Source organism: Monomorium pharaonis, chromosome 6, assembly GCF_013373865.1.
Source record: "Monomorium pharaonis isolate MP-MQ-018 chromosome 6, ASM1337386v2, whole genome shotgun sequence".
Lineage (NCBI taxonomy): Eukaryota > Metazoa > Arthropoda > Insecta > Hymenoptera > Formicidae > Monomorium > Monomorium pharaonis.
Window position 1 is genome coordinate 22,711,763 of NC_050472.1, and position 27,118 is coordinate 22,738,880.

The window sequence follows — 27,118 nt, forward strand, 5'->3', positions numbered from 1 at the left end:
AATAGCAATATTCAAATGCATAAAGTGCTGATAATTTCGTTTGTGGCTTTTATATTTATATTAGACCAATTATTTCCTAGTTTTTGAAATCTGTAAAGTTATTAATCTTTGAGATTGGAATCACATCGCATAGCTATCCAAATATTTTATAAAGATATCGGATTATCATCCAAAAACATCGCATTTCCGAATGGCATATTTACAGACTATATCTTTTATCACGATAAAATATAAGAAATATGTTTCCGAATGAATTCAGTTTCTCTTTTTGCAACAACGAAACTTTTACGATTTGAAGTTATCAAACCATCACGATCGTACGTTGGCAAACAGTTACGATCGCCTATCACTTCGTCCATTGTAATATTCCAAGTAGCTTCGTTGTAGATGGTTGCACATTTCTGCCAGCTATAAATTGGAAATAGTTTTGTCAAACCACGTAGTTGTGTGTAAGCACGTTCGATCTCTACATATCGCCTTTCAGGATCCGTACATCGCGCGCGAAAGTATTCATTCAGTCCGATGTGAACTAGCCAAGATAAATTTGCACAGCTTTTTAGAGAACGAAATTGTTACACGTGAATCTTCGCAAATCGCGGTAGTTCGATATTTCATATTGCAAATATAGAATGAAGTGTGGCCGATCTCAAAATATACATCGTGTACCGTCACATCGTTGAGAAAATTGATATTACTTTTATCCAAAAGATAAGTAGCTTATAAAATATTTAACATGGTTTAAATTTTATAATAGAATGTTATATTAGAATATTGTTATATTATATTAGATAGTCATTCTTACTAGTATAGATTTTTACTTCAATAAGTTTTATACAACAGTGCGTTGTAAAATTATTAGCATAGATAATTTAAAAAAAATTATCCTTGTACGTCGTCATACGCGACGTATTCTGAATATTAACATAATAAAAACTTCAATGCATAAATTAAAAGTTAGCATTATTATTAAAAGTTGAAAGTAATATATCGAATATGAGAAGTGTTATTTAAATAAAATTTGTTAATTCTTTATAAAAATGGAAATAAAAATAATGCTTATTTCCGTCTTAGAAAATCATGTTTTCAAAACTATAATACTTTAATTAGTACTTGAAAAAAATATACTTGAAAAATTAAATTTGGTTAAATAATTTTTTATGTAATACAATAATTGTTTATCTCTATATTCTAATTTTTATTCACATCTTTCTACTGTAGATCAAAGATATATAAATAATTATCATAATCATTTAGTGTACAAAAAGAACATTTGGATGGTTAGTAGTCATGTTACTGCGTATAATGATTCTCGTATTAATTATTTGATGCATCCGCCTGAGTACGGAGATATCAAAGTTAAATGAGACAGGATTCTGATATTCGTAGTCTATTATATATATGAGATCGAAGTAGTTAATTGTACTGCACATCGGTCTCAATAATCAATTGTGACGTATTAATTATCAATAACATTAACAGCATTACTGCTAAATGATTTCGTGACTTCCTATGCAAGAAGTGTAACACACCAGGCCATTATAAAGTTTTAAAATTTAATTATTTAAAATTTGAAAAGTAACGTGTTATTTAATCAATTCACGATTATTTAATCAACCTTGTGTAAATTTTTTTTCCAAATAAAAAAAGTGTATTTAATTATATTAAATCTTCGCGCTTTGCTTCTCTATTTTATAAAAAAATTTCTAAAAACGAATTAATGAAAATGCATGCCAATCCTGCGTGTTATAATGACAATTAACGGAATGATGAAATTCTAAAATATCATTAACATATTCGTTGTCTTGTCCTGAGCGTCGTTTATATAAAAAAAAGTATACAAATATAAAACGGATATATCAAACGTTAAAATTGTTCGTTACATAGTTTACCGTATCGTCGCTCGCGTATATTTCTTTCCGAATTTGTGTAATCCCCTGTGATGCGATCGCACCGTATTATTCGTCTAAATATGCACAATCTGCCGCGCGCGCGAACATTCTCACGACGAGATCTCGGGCGGAAGCGGATGCGCGTGTCCACGTATCTTAAGCGTATAGTTACGTATCGAGCCGTGGCGTGGAATCCGCACGGTGTTTGGCTTTTGTCTCGACTGTAAACGTTAAATATCGATTACCGTAATTGGCAGGCCGCGTTGGCGCAGCTATTATACCCTCGGTAACCGCAGCCGCATAAGCGGTGCAGATTCATGGTTATGCGTGCGCTAAATAATCCGTTTAACGATTGATGACGGCCGAACGGCCGCCAAGAGCGTAAAAGCCCGATATTTCGACGGTACTTTTTCGTGCAGCGATTTTTGTAAATTGCCGGCAAGCATAATAAAACATGATACAAACGACGCATTGATAATTGTGTGTTTTTTGCGCCAAACAGAATTACGACCGATTTCCTACAAGGTATGAAAACAATGGACAATTAACGCTGCAGTTATAATAATTACTCGGCCAATCTGAATTCTTCGCGCTGAAGAAACGTTATATATCGCTTTAATGTTTCTAATCAAAATTTCACGTGTGTACCAATCGCCAATTCTATTACAATACACGGACAGGTATGTGTAATTGTTATTCACATCAATAAATGAGGTAGAAGCACTCTCGAACATGCATTTATGTATGTTAATGACAGTACGTTCTATCTCGTTTTACTTATTTATCGATTAAATAACATACACGCAATACGTGATCCACATATTCAAAAGTCACCATTGCGATCCAAAATGCAGTGTTCAAATGTTGAAACGCGTTCCGCTTTATTCTATTCAGGTCGAGGTAACTTATTCTCTGACACGGAAGAAATTTTCCTTGCGCCATATCAACGGAAAGGCACGTTACACCGATTGAATTTGAGGAAAATTGGAAATATATGTACATATAAAAGCTTTTCCGTACATTTCCGAAAAAAGAGTTAACAAAATTTTCGAAAAAAATTGGGAAAATGTGTACAGGAGCTTTTTGAGAATATATCCCCTTCTCAAAAAAAAAAAAAAAAAAAAAAAAAAAAAAAAAAAAAAAAAAAAAAAAACAAAAAAACAAAAAACTATCAATCTAGACTAGACGCAACGCTCGTATGTCAACATAACGACGTAACACGCCACACACTCCGGGCGTGCATTACGTGCGTACGGTTCGAGAGCAGAGCTCGCTATCATGTCGTCCGTGCGGGCAGGTGCGCTTTCGCCTCGAATTTCGCCTGGAATTTAACATCGCGACACATGGCCGCGGTATGCACGAGAAATAGAGGCGCGGATGAGCGTATAAGAGGACGTGCGCGCGTTAGAACGTGTCAAAGGCGAAAAAGGGAAGAGCACACGTATGCAAGGTGAGGTAAGAGGGGCTAGCAAGGGGTGGGGGGATTAAAGGGTGGAAGATGCGGACGGAAAAACGGCACAACGGTGAGTGCAACGGGAGATTTGCGCGAAGGAACGTGTTTTGCGATCGGCCGCCCCGCCCGCCGTCGCCGGGATTATTGGAAATGTAATTTCGCATACGATACGCGGCCGACGGAGGAGGCGGAATTACGTGCGCGCGCGGACGTATTTAATGCCTGGCCTAGCTATCGGCTCGAGCGCGTCCCCGATGACGCTTCGTTGCTCGGCTTAAAGGTGATGGACCGTGTTAAACTGATATATATTTTCCGCGCTTTCTGACAAAGCTGATTTACGGGGGATGCATATAACGGCTCCGGGTGCTGGCGATACCGTCGCGTTTCTCGCTGGCGCTATGAGCACGGGCACCATTATACCGCACCGTAGCTGCGACGTAATACTTTTGCCCTGTAATCGACTTAGGAAGCGCCCTGAAATCCCAACTAAATATATATATATATAGATGAGACGGCCGAGAGAGTACGAAGCTTCCGCGAGTTTTCAAAACGCATTTTATCGTCATCATGATGAACCTAAGGGAGTTACATTCACATTTACACACACACACACACACACACACACACACACAAGTTGAATCAACGAAATCACGCCGTTGATTGTGCGCGGACGGAGAAATTCACGGTGGTGCTAAAATAAAAGATTAATTTTCCCACAAACTGGAAATTAAAAGAAAACAAGGTGTAACTCAAAGCCACCTATGAATACGCAAGTGTACGCCGGAGCGAAACTGCACCCCGATATGCATGACTCCGAACCCGGAACAAAATCCGCGAACCAGATCCTTCAATTAAGGCTAGCCCGGGGATCAGATCCGAATCCGTAGACATGATCCAGTCAGCCAGTTGCGCGAATCAAATTCCTCCACGGCCACTAATGTTGAGGCAAACCATCCTGAATTAACTATGCCTTAGATATACTGCGCCAAATAGTTGGATAATTAAACCCAACGATTCGTTATCAATCTGCAGAGATAAACCGTTATTTTTTTTTTCTGCAATATCCATGCAGTAGTCTTGCGCATTATAAGGAGAGAGTTACGTACCAGGAAATAAATGTATCGTCTGATAGCGGATATTTTTTTCTCGGAATAAATGGCCACATCAATTTTTGCTGAGTCGTATCTCCATCGTTGGTTTAATTATCACGTTGTTTAATGCATGGAAAATAAAAAAAAAATTTACGAATAAACGAAGAGACTGAGAATTGCCCGAATAAACCTCGATAATAGGGTAATATCCAAGCATGAAGGAGTCACCAGAAGAAAGAGGGAAAGAGGGGAGTCGTTCATTACACGTTAAATTTATTTACCCATCCAACGCGAAATTGCCGTGTCGTCAAATACGCTCGATCAATCAGCGTGCCTCCGCACAGTCATTGATGCCGACAATTAACAACCAAATAATGTATGTGTGTGTATATATATATATATATATATATATATATATATATATATATATACACATGTACATTATTCAGCCACGATCGTGTTCTCCTTATACACTTGAGTCTGGAAATTATAAATTCTGTCTTAATTGCGAATTCCGCTTGTACGAGCACTTTTCGTATCCGTAACGCGGACCGGAGAGATCCTGACTTTAACCCGTTAATTTCGCCGCGCTATCAATTACCGGTTGCTGATTGCGAGCGAGCGCGCTGCGGCTTAATAAAACGAGTCTCTGAGATTTAATTCATATCGCGCCGGAAATATAGATCAATCGTGAATGCGCTCCACGGATGAACGAGCCGCGAAACGAATTACACGCGTCGTACACGTAGTTCCGGCAAAGAGAATTGAATTCCGATATTGCGACGAGGAAACGGTCGGCATGGGCCAGGGAAAATCGCTTGAGATTCTCGAGAAGCCGGATGTACCGCCTCCCCCTTTCATGCCATACATATCGTCTACTCGAAGGTGGACGCAGCTAAGGAATTTCCTCATCGCGACGAAAGTGGTACAGCGAAAACGGTCTGTTGTCCGATTTTTACCGTTCGGTTGCATCGGGCACTTCACGCTACTTCAGCAACTTTTTTTCACCTAGGAATATCTCGATATCGCTTGCCGTGCGGGAATGTTGCGGGACACACAGCCGGCGCACAAATCAAACGAAATCGATGCGTTCAATTCGCACGTGCTGCACATTTTGAGCCTGACGTAGCCACGCCGCGATTACCCAGAATGCACCGATTAATTAATATTCCGCTCTGATCAGCGACCTAATTGCTTCCATTTCTTTTGTTTCTTTGATTAAGCGACCAACAAGATAATATGTAATTTAAACGCAATTTAAAAAAGAATAAAATATATTTGTGTAAAAAACTGGCAATAATATCCAATTTATATAGTTAATAAGTTATACTTGTAGAATATTTTTACATTGTGTCACACTGTAAAAAATAAATTTTATGTTATATTAAGTTTTGTCACAAGTATGCTTGATCTTTTCAAATAAAAATGTTATATATTTATGATGGTAAAAATACAATATCACGGTTTTGCGATTTTCCACGTGTTCGTAATTTATCGTGTGTTGTAACGTGAGATTCTGCTAACAATTTTATTGTTTTATTACCACGATCGAAATAGTGTTATTTTCTAAATTATTACCGAAAATCTATTAGTGTCAAATTATATTCAATTCTTTCTCTCTAGTAACAATAGCGTTGCAAATTAAAATTGCATTTTGTTTCTATTCATTCTATTTATTTTGCCACACGCATAAAATTGGAATGAATAAAAGCAGTTAAACTTTTTTAAAAATGATATTGCGGAATATATTGCTCTGCAATACGTTTAATTGATTACAATATTTTGCTACTAGATACATGTATGAAAAATTACAATTTCGTAAAATTTGCACCAATTTTTCACAATATACACGAGGAAAAAATAAGTTAATTTTTTATATGAAATATTAAAATTACTAAATATCCTAAACGTAAACACGTTATTTAGAGTTTGATAACTTAAAATCAAAACCAATTTTTCATCCTTTTTTATAATTATATTAAAAATTTTTATATATTTTCTAGCGAAAAAAACTATAAATTTTCAAAATAATTACCTACAAAGAAAGCATTAAATATAAGAATCGATTCTGTTAAACGTCATTATCGCATGTGCATTTTTTAAATTAAAAACAACAACAAACAGAATCGCAACATTTTTAAAATAACACCACAAAATGATCATTTGAAAGGAATCAAACAAACGTGGAAAAAAAGCAGCCATTAAAATTCCGATGAAAAAATCGCGCCGCCGGATGTGAATGTAAACAGCGAAGTCCGTGAGATTGAAAAACACTCGAACTTTATGAGAGTATAATAAATGAAGTTGGTGAAAAACAGAGGTGCAAGTGGCGCATAAAGATGTGCATTCAAATTTCGCATATCGACCCGAAATGGTTAATGTCCGGTAAAACGAGAGATCGCACGCTAGCTGAACATAATCGCTGTACACAAACGTTGCATCGCGGCAAAGCCTCCTCTATAGCTCCGCTACTCATAAAAAAGTAATCGAGCAAGGGGATAGATTCTACAATATATATAGATAGTTAATTTTGAACGAACATTACGAGAGCGGCTAACGGCACTTTACGTTTATTCGAAGCTTCGCGTAATCGGGTTCGGCGTCTCGTAAAATAACGCGATGGATAAAACAAACGGTCGCTTAACGTTACCCGCGTTGTGACACTGCAGTGATAAAATGATTCAACGTCGACCAAACCTCTGGTTCGCCTCTGTGGCCTCGTTATATTTAAAATGCAACCCGCAACTCGCGGATTCTCTCTCTTTCTCTCTCTCTTTCTCTTATTTTTTTTAATTTTACGCATTTTTATGCAACATCCGTGTACCGACATTCTTACACGTAGAAAAAAAATACTCCTGCCGCACTGATTTACGTCACCAGCACTACTCATCTAGCGGCCAGTCTAGTGCTCTTCGTCAATTTCGTATGAGCGAGACGAGTTAAAAGTTGCGCAGTTACCGCCGATAAATGCGATATACTGTTAGCGGGAATTAAATCTAAACGGCGGAACTTTTGTACAAAGTTCCCCACTCTAATAGCTGCAATTCCTTCCGAAGAAATTGCACTTTCCAAGATTGCTTCCAAGTTTTAAATCAGAAGAAAATTTTCCTTATCTTGTCTCTCGCGAGAGCGCCGCGTAAAAAGTAAATGCCTAAATACGTGAGCTCGTTTGCCACTATCTCCATTATTCTCTGCAGATTACCGTAGATATCTCACCAGAGAGTCTGATTTATCGCGTAAAAGAAAATGTTGTACAGTGTGAGATTTTTCGCGGATGATTACGCGAGAAGATCTCTCTAAGAAACGCTAAACAATTTTCGAATAAGAAATAAAATAAAAAAAAAAAGTATATATTTTCAGCGTGAACCCTGGATGATTCTCGGTACGAACCGTACGAGGTCGACGTTTCGTTGGATTTCTTTCGTTCGCTCAGACGCGAGACGCGGGAAGTTCTTTACATCGTTAGTTCCGTGGGTGCGGGACAGATCTGTCACGCGTTCGAGATAGAATGCACCCGTAACGCTGCATAAAACATCAGCCGCCTGTTTACTCGGACTCCGCGCGCGGCGATCGTGCGCGACTAAAAGTGTCGCTCGTCGCTCTTATTTTCACGTGTTGTTCCCCGCTGTTTTCCATCGCGCGCTTGAGTCTCCGTCGTTATCCGTACTTGTCTCATCCGAACGCGTTTCCCCCCTCCCCCGTTTCTGGAATTAATAATCGTCTCTCTGGCCTGTCTCTCGGTTTCGGAAACGACGCGGCGGTGACGGACTCGGCCGTCACTTTTTTCCACCGCGCTCCATTACAGGCGTTTCGTGCGAGGGGGATGAGCGAGCCCGCGGATGGTGGATGGAGATTGGTGGTGGATGGGCCACGCGCTTGCACGGCGAACATCAGTCAGCATCACTTGTCATCGTTTGAGCGATGGGGTGACGGCGGGCGGCGCGAGGAGACGGCTCCGCAGTCTATAGAATAGCGCGCGAGAGACCGGGGGGGGGGGGGCGGTAAAGCGGAAACGCGCGCCTCCTTCGCGAACGTTTTCTCCCAGGGGCCGATCGCCTTCTCCCTCTCCCTCCCCTCCCGCCTCCTTCCTTTCCTCTCTTTCTCTATCTCTTCCCCTTTCTCGAAGCGTTGTAAATTCATTCAAGCGCGCGCGAAGCAAGAGGGAAGAGAGAACCCCGGGAGACGGAGCTCAAGGGAGGACGAGATATGCGAGAGAATTCGCTGAGTAATTTGCCGCATTAATAATAACCGGGCGGCTCCTCGCGGATATAGCACTTAATCCAGAAGCCGCCGCGCCGGGATAGATGACGAGGAAGCATGGCGGCGACGGCGGCTGCGGCGGTGGCGGTGATGGTGATGGTGATGGCGATGGCGAATAGAGTCGCCGGGCGAAACGAGACTCGGGTGTATAATCCATGACGAATGACGTTGCAAAATAAAATCCCGGTCGCGGTGTACGCCCCCGGGCGGCTGCGTCACCCTCGCGGCACTGCGTGCATCTACTTATTCGATGTTCCATTATGCTCTCTACGATCGGGGAAGGGTATATATTGTTGACCTGGATGCTACACAATGTGATTTTACGTAACGTACCGACATTCTCCCTCCCTCTCCCCCTCCCCCCCTCCCCCCGTCCTCTCAGCAGCGGCGTATCATCTGTTACGGACAGACGCACGGTGGAGGAGGAACGGAAAGTGTGGCGCAACTCCGCTGTTATTCCGGGAATCACTTTCATTCCAATTATAATACTTCCAACCTGCCAGCTCGCGTTTTATACACCAACTGATGCGACCAACAGGCCAACTTGGTTTGGGGGAGGGGGGGGGTGATCAGGGGGTTGGACTTCCTGTTCGCTCGGGGAACTGAAAGACCCTGGGAAAAAAAGAAAGAGTCAGGAAGACGGGCGGTAAAATTATCGGAGATGATGAAACTTTTTCAATACCTTACCCCGCCAGTGACTTGTCATCGGAGAAGAGAGAGACGCGCAACGTTTCGGAGAAGAATGTCGGGACGAGGTGGAGACGCGAGGAGAAGGGTGACGAATGCATACTGAAAAGTACGCGAGTCGGACTGGTCTCCGACTATAGGCGAGATGGCTCGTTGAAATTTCCGGAAGGGGTTTCTTCCACATTTAATCGGGTCGGTACGGGGTGCAGTGTGACCCGCGGTACGTGTATATAACCCAGTTTCCGGCGCGAAATGTCCGAGCTGCCCTCGCGAATCGGACCCGCGTTATGGAAATAACGCGGGCGCGACGAGAGACGAGGGGCGGCCGCTTCATGAAGAAATGGATGGTGGTACGGATGAATGAGTGTGGCAGCGTAAATGCGCGAGTTTAATGCTGAGAAATGCACGAGAGAATGACAGCGTACAGGACAGGACGCGTTCGCGCGACGATTTTCGCGACGTTCTCCCGCCGGGGAAGGGAGAGCGTAAGCAAGACGGATGTTGACGACGACGTCGCGTCGCGTCGCGCGGTCGTGGTCAATTTTTCACATCGGAAGTCGCGGCGTCCGAAGATAAAGACGCCCCCGAGAAACACATGCATATACACTTCAGACGAAAAGAGAGAGAGAGAGAGAGAGAGAGAGAGAGAGAGAAAAAAGAAAGCGATAAGCATCGCGCCACTGGGATGCGCGTTTCATAAATAACTGCGCTATTTGAGACGCGAAATGGATATCGCGGGGAATATACGAGCGAATATATCGAATCGTATTTCCTCGCGTTAACGGGTGCTCGTGCTATATCCGGCATAAATCTATTCCTTTTCGATCATTGCGCGGCGCGGCTACGGGGCCGAGAGGGTCGAGGGGGTAGCTAAAGTTTCTCGTGTACCGCGGCATCGGTAGTCGCTTAACGTATCATAAAGATAAAATAGCTTTCGGTGGTGATAAACGATCGCACGAATATCTCGATATATATACCTTTTTGCGCGCGCTGCACAATTCCAATCGGTCTATTACCACTCACTCGCCACGGCACTTGTTCCTAAGTCTCGTTTCGTGCCCGTTTACACGCCCGGATGTCCTGTCGAGTCGAAGGAATTTTTCGCCGAACGTCACTTTTGACCGAAAGGTGATAAAGTTCGATTCGAATGGCGAAAGAAGCGCGCGAGTAATAAATGCGTCAGCGGAAACTATCGGTCTCTCTGCGAGAAGGGACTACCCCCACACTTCACGCGAACGGAAGAGCCTTACGATCCTCGCGTAGCGCTACTCTCGTCCCGTTTTACGGCCAGTGAAAAACAATTCGTCCCGCCGTATAAAATGGCAGACTGGTTCTTAAAGTATGGAGGATGAGTGGCTCTACGGTCGTACTACTTGGTGAGAATTCGATGGACGGTTCCTCGCGTTATGAGAGATTACAGCCAATCACGTGCCACATGTGCGGGCAAATGATATTTTCATGAGGTTTTTCGATCTTTCATGTCGACTTGCGATATTATTAGAATGCTGCGGCGTCTAATTTTATCCTAAATCTGTATGAAGTATGTATATGAAGGTTCTTAAAACGAGGAAATACACAAATAAAGAGAAAAGACCTAATATGTAAGACTAACCGGTAAACAGTCATTTTACTTTTTGTATAAAGTCATCGCAAATAATAAAAGCGACTTTTAATTATATATGTTATATTATTGGCTTGCAACTAACTTATTGAGATCTAAGGATATTATATGCAGATTTAATAAATATTTCTTGTAAAAAATCAGTGAAAAATCAGGAAAAGTACTTCTAGAAAATTAAGAAAATAGTTGATAAGACGCTTTTATTTTATTGAAATTTAAAGGTAAAGCAGTTATATTAGAAAGAAATGAAATAAATATCCATTTTGAATAATTTAAAGTAAAACAAAATTGCTGGAATATAAATTTATATTTTGTTTTCTCTTGCAAAATTATTAAAAACAAGTTATTTTTATATTTGTTTATTATAATATATAAACATAAAAATTATATAGTTTTTTTCAATAAAAATGAAAATAAACATATACATAAAAATACAAACTTTTTGTATTGTATAAATAGAAAGATATGAATATTTTGTAATACTTTTTAATTTAAACCTCAAAAACATTCAAAAGTCCATGTTATTTCAAATTTATAATATGAATATTTACTACATATACTTAATTAACTTTATAACATAAACGATTATCTGGGGTATTGTCTACATCCCAACTAATTTAAATAAATCAGTAGTATGGATATACAAATAACAACTTATTGTTGTTGTACTGTAGACTTACGAAGACACGTTAAAAATCAAAATTCAGACATCACTGTGCAAGCAATATTTTTATTAAAACTACATCTGACCGACTTTGAAAGATATATCCGATATCGTTTTTTCGGTCATTTGCTGAAAAACAGCGGCGCTAAAGTGCAGACAGGTATCAGTGAAAATCCAACGCAAAGCAAAGCTATCAGAGTATATTACGCGTTCTGTTACGTACCAACGAAAGAATCCTCGACGATTTACGGTTTTTTGTTTTACAACAAGCGGACAATCTCAACCGGATTTGCGCAACCGCGCGAGCCGGTTTGATCGCATCAGATCACGCGTCGGCACACGCGAATGTTTAAACCCGACGCTTCACCTGCATACAAGCGCGATACGCGCATCGCGCCGTTCTTGCGTCTGTTTTTCTCCTTTTTTTTTCTCCCCTTCACGTACGCTCGTCCGCTCGAAATCGCAAACTCGTGCGCGAACACGTAATTGAGACTCCTCGACGATGCGCGGGAAGTCACTCGGCCGAAAAAAGTCACACGGGCGCGCACGAGTTTTTCAAACGGCGCCGATTCCCTCCGACCGCCCGGCGAGTTCGCTTTTGATTTCTCCTTCTTGTTTTTTTCCACGGGCTCTGCCCCGACACTCGGATATCGTCCGCTTCCATTAAGCGCCGCTTTGATCTATGGTTAATTAAAGCGCGGCTCACGCTGGGCACGTAACGACGAAGCCTCCTAAGGCCCTCGTTTCCTTCCTCCGTCCCACCCCCGGTCATTTCGTTCTCGTTTGCGCGCGGAAATCAAAGCCATCTGAAGACGATACCGAGGAATCGGAGAGCGGAGGAGACACGGGGCAAGTAGGCACTGTCTCTTGATAGCGGCGGGATAACGCCACGGCGACGAGATACTTGATCGCGCGCTTTCGCTCCGAGGCTTAAGAGGCGAAAGCATCGCGAAGAGGGAGATGGGGATCCGGCGATTTATACCGTGTTCCGCCGGCGAAGCGTGGCGTCGGTCGGAGGCCATTGAGGAAAGCTCTCGAGGTGATCGAAGCTCGTTGTAGCGACGATATATCCTCGCCACCGCGATACCGCCGCCCTACCTACTCTACCGCCCCCGACTCCCGCTGTCGCCGAAATACGATCGTTACGATCCCGAAGATCGGAGGGAGAGGGAGGGTGGAAGGGGATGAAGACCGACTTCGGTTCTACCCTCCGCGCGCACTGCGGGATGTGTCGACCGTGTGGCTGTGTGTATATATACGTGTAATAAATGTGTGTGTGTGCGCGAACGCCTGCATCGAGTCAGGAGTATCGGATCGCCTGTCGCACACCCGGGGAGGCTCTTCTTGCGGAATTACGTGATTTCGCGAATCTCACTATCGCCAAATCGATTGCGGATATAAGATACTGGAGGTCGAAATGGAATCAATTTAGGATACGGCTTCGCCGGCTATTACTTGCGCGGCAGTGTGGCTAACTGAAATTTTAAAGATCAAGAGAGGGAGGGGGTGGAAGGCTTGGCTCGACTCTGTCGCGGGGGTCTTCTAATTTTCCAGTCGCAACTCGGTATGCCAGAGTCTACTGATGGTTCAAGCTTTATCGAGCTTGAAAACATCGGCTGTATGTACACGCATATCTCTTTCATTCTACTTTGAAATACGTTCATTATATTTTGCTACTTATTGAGACATACTGAAAATTAATTAAACTTAATAAGCGTCGCATTTTCACTTGTTTGTAAATTCAGAATAACAATGATAAAAATTTTCCTTTTTAAAATATTTGAATGGTTTGTGATATTTAATAGCGCGATATCAACTGCATGCGGCTTCTTGTTCAATATATTTGTCAATTTAATTTTATGTTAAGAGTTTAGTGTCTCGTAAAATCTCCTACAGACTGTGTTGAACCAAAGTTACAAACTTACTTCTCATCTTATTCGCATGGTAGATTCGAAACTGAGTTATTACTCCTGGCTTGAAGGCATACACACTAAAATTTAAAGGACTTTCACGCTTGCAGAAGTTTTGAATCGTTAGGTTTTAATACGGAAGCACGTTAAGATGAAATTATCAGGCAAGCTGTGTTGAAATTATCACATATACATTATATAGTCATTTTAAATATTTAACTGAGATATTTATAGTATATTATATTATAAACTCTATAAATATAAAGTAATAACTGTGATGGATAGAAATGCGTTTTGCATTAAACATGATAAAGTAAAAATAATAATACAACCGTATTATAAAATTTCATTAACTTTCTTTAGAAAAATTACTTTCTATATTTCAACAATAATTGCATAATTTTCGTAACATTGCATATTTAACGAAAATAGATAATAAAACGTCTTTTTGTCAACTTAACTGATAAATTATTTGTTAATAATTTGTCAGTCAAGACAAAAAACGTCTATTTTCGTTAGTTATGTGTATTACTGGTGACAATAAATTATACCTCTTTACATTGCATATTTAATTTTAAATGTCTGTCTCTTTTCACGGCGCAATTTGTATGTTAACTTACTAAGGAGAAATAACTTGGTATTATAAATTTATACGTATAAATTCCCAACAAGTCTGTATAATTATTTTAACTATAAATGTTATAGCCATGCGAATAAAACATTTCAAAGCTTTGCCATTCTTTTACGTTTAATTACTGATCTATATATATATTTCATTATTACATTTATTTCTATATCTTATATTAACTGTTACATTTAAACTGACGAATTAATCAGCAAACAGAGATTGAAAAGAGGAAAACGACTTCGTTCGAATTTATCCGTCTGATATCTTGTTAACAATCGCTTGACAATCTCTCTCGTTAAAATCAACGCAATTAAATTGACATATCGTAATGTCGGAAGTGAACATGTTACTTAATGTTGCGCTAATGGTCACTTATGACGAAACTCATACCGATCCTGTTCCTTTCCTTAGCTCTCCTTTAATCATTCATGTCAATGTAATATCGACGGAATATGTATAACGGGCGAGTTGAATACCGCGTAATCGGTTCCACCACATCAGATACGTCTCGTTTAATTAGCGGGGAAATAGAATGATCATCCAGCGCCTATTTAATGCAGCCTGACTGCGTACATTCGTATTAATGTGTCTGTTGCATTTCGGATCTAAGCCGGGGAATCGTATTATGTAAGCCAGAATCAACGTTAATTATGACATCGCAATGAGATTCTAGCTGTTAATTGCATCTTCATGAAGCCTCTTGTTGGGATAAGCTTAGTGGGCATCTTTCTGTTTGATTAGATTTGTAACAGATGTCGGTCTGCAAATGACAGGCATGCTATTGTAATTCATGTAACCGTTAAATATAGGCCGATCGCGCGTATGCTCTTGAATGCTATGGCATTTTTCATGTCAATGCGTTCAGAATGCATCTCTCGCTTACATGTGTAATAAAATAGACGTAACAAAACTGAATTTTTAATAAACATTGCATAGTAGAATGTACTTTTAGTTGATTCTTTTATCTGCTTAATCTTAAATTTTAATTAAATTTCTAATTAAATTTTTATAGAATTTAATTGACTTTAATTGATTTACTTGAAACTTTGTGTATTTCGCGTTAATAAAAATGCAATTATTTTTTCTGCGCAATAAATACAATGTAAATATTCAACTATGCGAAATAATTCTAATTCAATATGTAGATTTAATATTTTGGACAATTCACAATGAATAAAATTGCATATATATGAAACTTTATCAATTTCATTTCAATAGAAAAAAAACTGTGTTTTTGAATACCGGGAAATCCGTGCTTGCAAATCTGGTAAATGTATTGCTACTGTAAGTTCGATGTATTTAAATTGATTTGAAATATTTTGACAATATAACTTTTATATTATTACTCTAACCATTGTTATAAAAGACATAATTGTAAAGGTAAATGACACGCAGGTGGCTAGATTTCCATTAGAGTTTACCGAATTGCAGAGGAAAGTAACGAGGTCAGTAATGGAACGCAACGGCACCGATCTTCAATGTTCATTAGATGACAGTAACCACGAAGTAGCCAACGTTAATAGTTACAAGTTAAGGTCGTTCTCGGTATAAATTGGCGAGTTTCGCTAAAGCGTCCGGAGGACGAGCGATAAGCGCCTCTGAACGGTGCCAGACGGCAGAGTGTTAAGTTCGCTCGTAAATTTGAGCGCGGCCCAGGTTTTTTCGACGTCTCAACGAGCGCTGCCTTCTAGAGGTCTAACTAGCGGAGATTCGTTTCAATTACGGACGAGCGCCATCCGATACCTTTGGGAGATGCTCGGTTGGCCGACGAGTTCCCGCTCCGTATGTTGGGTACGTGCTGCGAAAATCACCTCGAATCGGCTCGGCGGCATGGGGACGCTTGAATGGGCACCGAAGCGGAGATTTTTCGAGCGTGAGGTAAACTACGGGATATCTCCAGGTACATGTGGTTCGTGTTCGTGCGGTGATGTGGCGCGGAACCGAGAGCTCTTTCGGAATTTGTCTGGGGGAGAGGAGGGAAAGTGGACGCGCACAATCGCGCGGGAACGTATGGACGGTCGGGTATCCTACGAGCATGTGCAAATTTACATAGAGGACCTCGGAGGAAGACCTATTACGTTTCTACCTCTCTTCCGCGTGCCCTCGCGACGTGTGGGTGCGGGAGCGTGTGCACAGAGTGCGAACACGAAGGTGTGCGAGCGTGCGTGATAAACGCACACATTTGGTACCCTGAACAATTATGAATGAAGAGACGATGCGCGAGGAACGAGGAAGGAAAGATGAGAGCAGTCGTGAGAGGTGATGCAATGAGAAATGATCTTATGGAATACACGGGAGAGAGAGATAAAGCGTTTATTAAAAAATTTTAGGGCAAGCTTTCTAAAAACATAATAACATAAGAAAATGACGAGAGAGAGAGAGAGAGAGAGAGAGAGAGAGCACATGTAATCGTCGTTATTTATTGCAAAGAATATTTTCCATATTTCTATATAATTTATTTTTATTTTATTCATGTTTGCAATCCGTTTACAGAACGCAAAAATCGATACAAACTACGTTTATTATTAACATTGCATTTTTAAGAGAATATTTGAATAATGTTTTTAAAATTTTGAAATACACACAGAGAGAAAGAATTAGTAAAAAAACCGTGCTTTGCAACGATTAATATATGAAAATCGATATAAAAATAAAATATAGAAATACAGAGAATATACATTAATAAAATATATTAAAAGTACGCCTTTTTCATTAAAAATAATGTTCTATTATATTTGTAATACTTATAATTTAAAATTTTTCAAAATCCAGGAACAATAATCATTAGATACATTATGCGATAATTAGAATTATCAACATTACAAAGTCAATTAGTAGTCGTCATTAAAACTCCTGGGATACTAAACGTAAATGAACAAGTAACAATGATAATTCTGCATCGAAACATCCAATAATGGTTCATATATCAGAGAATGCGGTAGAAATTGGGATCCCGGATTCCCGCCTCGAGGATCGTCTATTTTGCAATCAATATCAATTCATTCCATTAAACAGCGTGTATGTCGAAGCTGTCTGTAACACATGGCGACCCGATGAATTACAAATGTAACACGCCGGCAAAGTGCCACGTTAAATTTCCATAGGCAAGGTACTTAGCCTGGCGAGCGTGTCGGGTTGCCGTCCTGCAGCTGCCAGCTCGTTCGACTTTGCTATTTCGTTATCGGAACGTGGCTACGTGCTTCTCGGTGCGCGATCATGTTGAAACGCGCGCCCCCGATTTACGACCGCGAAAAGAACAGGAAAACGTTCCACGCCGTTTCCGCGCGGGTCTGAGACGGTGCTTTAAACCGCGGCGCTTGAGCGCGCTCGAGGATAATTTCGGAGCGAATCAATTTCGACGATATCAGCGATAATGTCGGGACGAGCCAATTTTCATTGGGCGCCACTTACGCTCGTATCATGTAACGGCAAGAAAGAAGGGAAGATCGTGCGATGGTTCCATCATGAGCTCAGGTTCTTGTCCGCGTAAGCGTTGGCACGTTTGGTTTCTAGATAATCTAATACTGCTAAGGCTTTTTCGAATTACGTGAAATAGCAAATAGAAAATAATAGAAACTTTTAACATCGTGCAGATATAATATCGCGTTCTTTGCACGCAGCGCACTGTATCTTCAGTTACAAAAAAGGAACATGAAAAAATAAATAACGTGTAACTCGAGCAAGGCAAAAATATTACACAATATTACGAAAATAAAAATTATGTTCATCCATTTTGTAATAACGGTTACCTATAGTTAGGTAAAACTAGGTGTTATAAACGCAATGTTTAACTTGTGACACAGACGATACGTAAGGGTCGGTTTACGTGACATGTTAATAATATCGTTACAAAAAGAATATATGAGTCAGTTTTCTACATTATGTTTCGGTCTGATATATCTAAAGTTCTTTTTCTTTAACAAAGAAAGACACACATGTCCGGAAAATATTAAAAATATTACGAAAAATACTTATAATGTTGATCTTTACAGTAATTTTTTACGTAAATTATTTATAAAATACAAATCACAGAGATAAGTATTTTAAACAAAACTGTTATATTTATATTGTCATTTCTTTAATAGAGCTATTCTTTCTTTAAGGTGTCTGCTATTTAAATATTTTTATAATTTATAATTCAAAATTGAATAATATATTTTAGCAGACCATCTTATGTATTTAAACGGAAGACTTCATAAGCAACCCGTCTCTAACGACAATAGCTTTCACGTGTACCGTCCGTAGTAAGTATAGTCTATTGTAACAACAACTGAAGAGCCATTCTCGCATATCACGGTATTAAGTCCTATTCAAACTACATAAGACGTCATACATTGCGAACTCTCACAGCTCTTAACATCAAATACATTATCTTGTTAAATAGTTAGCGGTTCTCAATGTAATATTCAATTAAAATCACAATAAATAAAAGTTATAATTATCAAATTTCAAAGTACTACTTGTTAATCTCAATTCCAAAAGATTATTAAAAAATTATAAAATTAATTTCGTAACTAAATTGAATAAACGAAACTACATAGCTATGCGATATATGACATTTGATGAATCATTCGCATTTTTTTTGTATTTCTTTTTTTTTTATTCTCGTTTCATAAGTAATAATGTGTTTGATCTATGCAGTGCGTTTATTTGAAGTAAACATTTCAAGTAAAAATTTTAAAATCTGATCAAAATTTCCTTGAATAAAACGCAGTACCGCGAGACGCGTGTCAACGCGTTTCTCTACCGCTGCGAATGGGGGGTTTCTCGTTAAACCATATGAAGTACCACGTTTCAAGCACGGCAAGGTTTCTCAGGTCGACTTCTTCTCCCGAGTATGGGCAAACATTTGCTTTCCGTAGTATCAATCCGCGGTAGGGACGCCATGGTGGGAGGATCGTTGCGCGGGAAGTATCTGCAGAGTCGTTCTGGAGCGGATCGAGCGGCGTAAAGAGGGCATAAAGCACCCCCGAGCTCCATTACTCTGCCTTAGTAAATCGGTACTGACGCTGAAGATCGCGCGCACGAGACCCAATTCCGGCCGTTCCTGTTATACCTAATACCGTATTTTATCAAAGATAATACGCGCCCCTACCCGTTGAATAGACACCCGTATTGTCACCGTGGCCGCACGAAAATGTCCGCTAAAGCGTACGAAAACGGCTTATAAATTGTTTCCTAGCTATTGCGGGGGATCGGGGGAGATTTTGAAAAATGGATTCTCTTTCTCTCTCGATAAACGAAAGCTATTTGTTGCCTTAAACAAGCGTATTACACGTATTAATAGCGCCGTCATATCCGGTTATTGATGAAAATGCACTTTTTCCATCACTTCTTTTTGCTCTCTGAATAGAAAGACACACGACCGAACAAAACAAGCAAACAAGGGATCGTTATTTTTTTTCTATTGTCCCTGGAGTTTTCCTATTGATTCCGCAGTTTATATTTTTTTATTTCTACTGTTTCTTCGATAACACTTACTTGTTATTAACATTAATAATCGAATCAATGAAAAGTACCAAAAAATCGTTCAAAGTGTGAATAAGAGAATAGAAACAATATTTTACATTTATAATAATATATAATGTCAATTAAAAAATTGAAAAAAATTTACAATAACATAAAAATTTTTTAACATTGAAAAGTTTGTTTTTGTCATTTTTCTTAAGGAACTGTGACAATATTGGAAAAACAGATAATTCAAAAGATATTATAAAATTAATAGTGAGATATATAAATACAGTAAAATATTTTTATTTTTATTTATCAAAGAAAATACTGAGAAATATACAAATAAAACTGTTACAACGTTTGCTTGTGCTCGAAGTAGTTATTTTTATAAAAAGAGATTGTAGTTATAAATGCAAAATGTAAATAAAAAGAAATATGTATCGTCTGAGAATAAATCTATTCTGACACAACAGAATGTGTTTTTATATCTTTATATACATCTATACATGCTGCGCAGAAATTAAAAGTATATTACACATACATGATTCGTAAATTATAATTTTATAGATGCATGCTATATAGCTACGTTATGAATACCTATTATCACATCGATGAGGAAAGATGCTTTGTAAAGTGAAAGATTATTCATGAGAAACATAGGATGAGCTCTTGCTTTTCTTGTCCCTATCTCGGCTGAAAGCATGCAATTTCCTTCGTATTTATGTATTATCATACAATAACTAACTCAGCAAAAAGTCCCACACGATCGAATCATGCATCAAATTAATGGAGTTCATCTTAATGTTACTAATTACGACAAGTAATTAGAGGACCGGGCAAGAGGATCGAATTTCCGGCTCACAACAATACGATTAAAGATTCGCGTGAATGAAAATTGATGACATTATCCGGATATCAAACTTATGTATTAAAAAAAACTTTAAAGAGCACGCTAAAAGTAACATATGCAACAGTAATTCGATTACTTGACATTTTAAACGAAGCAGCCAACATCGATACAATCCGATATGACATTTGCCATTGTACAAATGCGCATATATCTAATTTGGAAACGTGAGAAAGTACGTCGAGCACCATAGCAACGTTAACAAACGAGCGGGGGAGAGTGTCGAGTTACGATGATTATGTCGCTACTTCCAGCAGGTGCGCAAAGCAGGAGTGGGTGAAGAACGCCTTCGTAAGCAACGAGCGCGATCGCGTATACCTCGCGGTTGTACAAGCCCCGCCAACCACCTAGCAAAGCAAGGCGAGGTGAGGTGAGGTGAGGCGAGGGGCGAGGGGCGAGGCACAGGGTGGGATATCAGCGAGCGGCGAAACAAAGTTTATTTTGAATCAACCACGGCAATCCTGAAGTCGCACTATGCCGAGAGTAAAGCACCACGTGAGTATAGGTACCGTAAGCAGCCAGCCGCACGAGAAGCGTTGGTTCGACGCTCCTCCACCGCAGAGAGAGCCCCGGCTCTCAGCATCGGCTCAACGGATACAGACCGACAGACAGAAGCGGAGCTTGCGCGACCCCGGAGGTGTGTGCCGGGGAACGGGGGGGACAAACAGAGAAGCAAAGCGAAACGGTACACGATGAGGGGGCGAAGAGCCGGGGGAGTCGGGGAGGGGGCGCGCGAGGGATGGCCTAGCCGACGACGGTGATTGTTACGGCGACGACGTTTCAGTTAGCTGAAACGTCGTTTCCTTTGTCGCGTCTGTGTGAGGAAGGTACTTGTCCTCGATGAGGTGTACAGACGTGCGCGCGTACCAGCGGACGCCGCGCGTAACCGCCGCCAAGGAGGCACGTACATGCAAACAGCCGCACACGTGCGCTATACACGGACTCGGAGGGGTAGATACACAAATACCGGGACTTCCCGGGGTTTCCTGGTGCGGTACACCCTATCTCACGGAGAGTGGTTGGATCTATCTGCTTGTCCGCGCGCGCGCGCGCGCACAAACTTCCGAGCTCTTGCACGGGCGTTTCACCGTGCTCCTTCTAAGACTTCGCCCATAGTCGGGCGAAAGCTGTATAGCGGCGGAGAAGCGCAGAGATCTCGATTCGGGTTAATTGTGGGCTTCGTCTATAGACTCGGTACTCGGGCAATGAATTTTAGGAGGTGTACGCGCGCGCGCGCACGGCAGTATCACCTCGGCGCGCCGTGACGCCGAGAGGTTGGAGAACGGAGGGCGAGCACCGACAAGCGGATATATTTATGCGCGCTCGTGGAAATTCTTCGATCTGATTGCGAGCGCAATTGCCAGGGGAATGAAAACGTCTGCATTTAACGAGGTACTGTTTTCAACGCGCTGCAAATAAGACCGCAGTTGTTCGTAGCAGCGGTGTATACTTTACGCTTGATAAAACCGGATATATTTAAGTAATTAAAAGGGCGCACCTTTCTGAAGTAAAAGTTGAAAGAATTTTATAATTGACGGGATTCGTGTATATAGTAGCGAAATGTGAAGAAATAAATGCCTCTCGCATTTTCTGTATTCAAGAGTTATAATGTATTAAGTTTCAATTCAAGAATAAATTCACTTGAAGAATTTTATTCAAATAATTTAATATTTACTAATTTCTAATAATATTGATCAATTACAGGTAATTAAATTTTGTCTGATTTTTTTATTATTTACTGAAGAAACATAAAACGCAAATTTCAGGTCCGAAGTTATTTCATCCCTGTCAAATTTCACATAGTTAAAAAATTTTGGCCAATTGATATTTGTTTGCATAACGTGCACAGATTCTGTTACAAATTGTATAGATTGACAAAAATATTATTACATATTTTTTTATATTAAGAAATTGTTAGTAAACAGTCAAATGAAAATATTGGTATAAACGAGGTATTGTTCTCAATTTGTTGGCAGAAAAACGGTAGTTTATACGACAGTTTATTATGCTCGGTAAAAATAAGTATTTACATTAACTAAAATGTAATGCCCAAAAAACAATAGTACGACAACTTGTAAAAGACTTAAAACTAAAGACACTTAAATAGAATTTAAAATCCGACTTAACAAAAATATTTTTTTTCTATTCATCTTATTTCTAACTTACATTAAAAAGTTGTAACTTCTTTAAAGAGATATCGGCAAACTATCAATCAATTATCTTATCTATCCACTTACAAAAATGAACTTAGAGCGCAAGGATTGTTTAAAAAAATGTCCTGTCTATACTCCATTCGCGTGTAAAGCTTAATTAAAAAAAAAACATCCATTAGCGTATTTGACACATTCATTTACAAAGTAATACTTCTTCTAGTTATATAAATTTAAAAGATAACATATCTATAAAAAAAACTTTAATAACACGAATTTTTAAAAATTGTACCTAGACGCTTCTGCTTCTAAATTAAAACTTTTAACATTCACGATTATCGCCATAAGTTAACACTTTACAACTTTCAAAAACGTATTTCGCCCGAGAATATCGACAGTGCCGATTTCCGCGCGGAATATTAGCACGTCCGACATCGATCCCTGCGATTTGGCGCATTTTAGCATTGCCAAGCAGGAATCGGCGAATCCGCTTGTACGAGAAATAAGGATCGTGGTTCCGCGCGATGCCTTCCGTGCAGTTTCACGCCGATACGTATTACTTCGCCAAAGATTTGTAAGCGGTCGCGGAGCGTGCCAAATACTGTGGCGTGCGCGCGGAGAGGGGAGCGAAAGCGGAAGGAAGAGGGGAAGAGACGTTCTATCCGAGGGTGGGATATGGGTTAATACGGACGATTTCTGTGTTCGGGATGAAGGAACAAGCTGCGCGTTATATAGCCAGCTTATAGACGCGCGGAATCGTCCACAGGGTTTATCGTCCGTTTAATAAAGAGAAGGTGGGCGGTGGGAGGATGAAAAACGCAACGTTCGTGCCGCTCCTTCCAACGCGCCGGTTCCTCCTCTATTTCCTTCGATAAATCGATCTCGAAACGGGGCCTTTCTCCAGCTTATATGCTCGACGACGTCGTATACCTGCAGATAGCCTTAACACAAGGATCCGGCGGCGCGGCAGTTGGAAATTGGTAAAACGCGCGTCGTACAGTTCAAACGTTGCGTTCTCAAGGAATTCAACAAGAGAGAAACTGTTGAAGCAACGGAGCGAGAACGGGACGCGCATCTTAAAAATCGCGTTTAAAAAAAAAATACGGAAGATAGAACAGACCGCGGTCTAGGTATTTCTCTCTTTGGCACGGCGTCATTAAATAAGCGAGTAGCAAACTCGTTAGAGAGCGAACCGTACGCAGTCGGGCACTAACAATCGGCGTAAGTACATATAACTCGGCCGAGTTCTTCTTTCGCGGGAGCGGCAAACGGTAACTACATTGTTCTCACGGTTTCGTACGTAGAACGCGAAAAACGAGAGAACTTGGCACAAAAAGAGAAGAAAAAAAAAACCCGTAGAGCCAGCAGCAGTCTGTAGCAGTAGTCTGATCCCGCGAGCGCGTGTTCAGAGCTCTTCGCTTCGAAATTCGGCGACATTGATCCGCCTACGCGCCCGAGCCCGGGAGCGTTTGGACAATGGACGAATGGGACTCGAATCACCGTCCTTGGCGATTGTGTAACGGCGAGATATTCGAGGGCGCATCGAGTGCGTTGTTGCACGAGAGAGAGAGGAGTACGATTTCGCGAAACGGGAGAGTTCCGCGCTCTCTATCCCTCTCCGGTATGCGAAAACTTTTCGCACCGCTTTATCCGTGCCTCTTCCTTTGTGCGATCTCTAACGGCTTGACTCTCTTTTCGTCAGTGGTAGCAGAAGAGAACGTCTCTCTCACTCTCGCGCGCACACACATCACACACACACACACACACACACACACACACTCTCTCTCTCTCTCTTTCTCATACTCACTCTCTCACTCACTCTTTTTCTCACAGCAAGGATCGCAAATCTTTCAGAGACGAGCTGTACAAGCACCTATAGACGTATACGTGCTATCGACTTCAAAGTCCTATCTTTTCCCTTCCTCTCTCGCTGTCACTCTACTCTCGACAAATCCCTTTTGTTCATTACTTGTCAAACGTCAAATTGAGCGTCGCAGTAGTAATCGGACGCAGCTAATTGGCTACGCTTTTCCGTTCTCGATTCTTCACCTCGCATAAATCACGTCGCAACGGGTCACCCAACGGCGGATTTAGCTATGGTGATCCTTTATCCGATTATCTACCTACCTCTCCGCCGGTCCAGTTCGGAGACTCACTTTAACCCTTGACCGGCAACGCGCGCATCGTCTCTTGCTCGTTCGTGTACCATCGAAAGGACAAACGAGAAACAATCCGTGCGTACCGGCGCATCTTATAAAATAATGAGCGTCTCTTATAGAAAAGACGCTGGTTGTAAAATATATAACGGTAACAATCGACGATCTCGCGAGAAAACTATCACATGTTTAAACACGTCGCGTCCTTTTGATTTTGTTTATCAGTTGCAGTGCTCGAAATGATTCACCAGTTGAAAATTAACACCGCGCTGCTGTCAATGACTGCAAACGAGAAACATGCAGAAGTCGCGATCCTGACCCGTTCAGAGAGAGAGAAAAAAACGTAACCTAACTCCACAAAGAGAAAACAAAAGGAAACACTTAAATATCGGTCATATATCGATTTAACAATATTATTTGTTTCTGCGCCGTCCATACGCGGTCCTTAAACCCAGCCTCCATCGTCTCTTCCTCCAGCCCCTTTTCCCGCTGACTAGTATGCTATTTATCATGCGACGCCCGTGAACTCCCCTTTCGTGGTCTCAGGCGTGCCGTGACTATCTCAGAAGCAGATGGAGCGTGCCCAGGCAGAGTATTGTCGCAAACGTCATGGTGTGCGTGCCGCTTCCGCTTCCGTTTTCTGAGGTTACTGCAACACATGTTAAGAAAGAAATTACCATTTCTCTGTCATTCCGTCAAACGGCGAGCACCATTTCTGGAATGTTTACTATCACGTAATGATTTTTAACAAAATTTTTACATAAGTGTATATTCAAAATATTTATAATATTACACTAAAATATAAAAGTTAACCGCATTGTGGTTTTAAAATAGATATTTATATATCACAAATAGAATCATGCATTTTTTAAATATCCTTTGAATTTTTTTACAACATCGAGCTTTTTTAAATATTATATATTATTATTAAAAATAAAATGTTATTAACGCTACATGATTTTAAAAAAATCACAAATGGCATGATGTACATTGCAGATTTTAAAAGAAATAACATTTTCTGTAACATTTTGAGATTTAGAAATAAAATAGTACTTTGAAATAAAAGTTAAAAAAGTTAATCCAATCTAACAGATCATCACTTTTTTAATACTCTCTTGAACTTCTCGTATAACAATCTAAAATTAAAAACTATGCATTGAAAATGAATTACGGTTTTTATTATTCATCATATTGTAAAATGAAAGATCCAATAAAAAAAAAGAAAGCTTTTCCAAGTTGAACATTTCACCGGAAATTTTACACTACATTCGAATTTCTAGGATCTTTGCAGTGAAGAATTTATATGCGCTACGTGGTCTCTATTTGCACGAAACGATGGCACGTATCGGTGTGTCGTCCTCGTTGAAACTTAATTCATTTTTTTTGCAAAGAGTTTTTTTGCGTTAAATGATTTACGCGGAAATTCGCGCGGAGTACATTGTAAAAAATGAGATAGATGAGCCGAACGACGGTACCTGGCGTGACCGAATTATTGATTGGTAAACACGGTCTGCATTACATTTCGTATCATTAAAATGTCATCATTATGCTGTGCAACATTCAAAATCGACAAGCCTACAATCAATAACAGCGACGATAATGACACGTGTCTCCGTTGGATGAAATGCGCAGGAAATCTGATAAATAGATATCAAATTCATCGAGAAATGTGTCGCCGATAATCAGTTGATTTCAGTTCGGTTTGTACATACATTATTGGTATCATGAATATAACACGCGTGAAAACTAAACGCACATAGACAATCGACATGGTTCTAATGTTGACACGTTGACAGATATACGAGTACCACGCAACGAATATTATTGTCATTTTAGTACAACCACCGTAGTATGTATATTTAACACGATAATGTAACAATATCCATTTGCTTTTTATATGTAATTCAGAGAAGAATGGACGAATTATTTAAATAATTCTATGTTATGAATAAATGATATAAACTATGCGTCGCCAAGGATTAAAAAACGATGAATTAGAAAACAAACTTTTCAAAAATGCTTTTGAAAAAATAATTATAAAGTATTTTTAAAGAATCTATCCAGAGAATCTATCCCTTCTATTTAAGATGTTGATGAAATCAAGACCATCGAATGAAGAATCAAATCTTTAGAAATCTATAAATAAATGTAATTTTTATTTTTAATAATCCTGAGAGCAATTTGCAATCAAAAGATTTGGAAAAGGATGGCTATGATCTCTTCCTTTTTTAGTTCGGCACTTTGTATGATA

The 27,118-nt window shown here is 40.1% G+C and overlaps 1 protein-coding gene across 1 annotated transcript in view; it reads right to left on the reverse strand.

The window, feature by feature from the left end:
• Positions 1-19,830: 19,830 nt before the first annotated feature.
• LOC105831833 overlaps positions 19,831-27,118 on the reverse strand; it is a 145,304-nt gene continuing 138,016 nt past the window's right edge. The window contains exon 6 of the mRNA XM_012672261.3: positions 19,831-25,516. Within this exon, the coding sequence (XP_012527715.1) occupies positions 25,425-25,516 (92 nt within the window). The 3' untranslated portion in view covers positions 19,831-25,424. The remainder of the gene's footprint in view (positions 25,517-27,118) is intronic.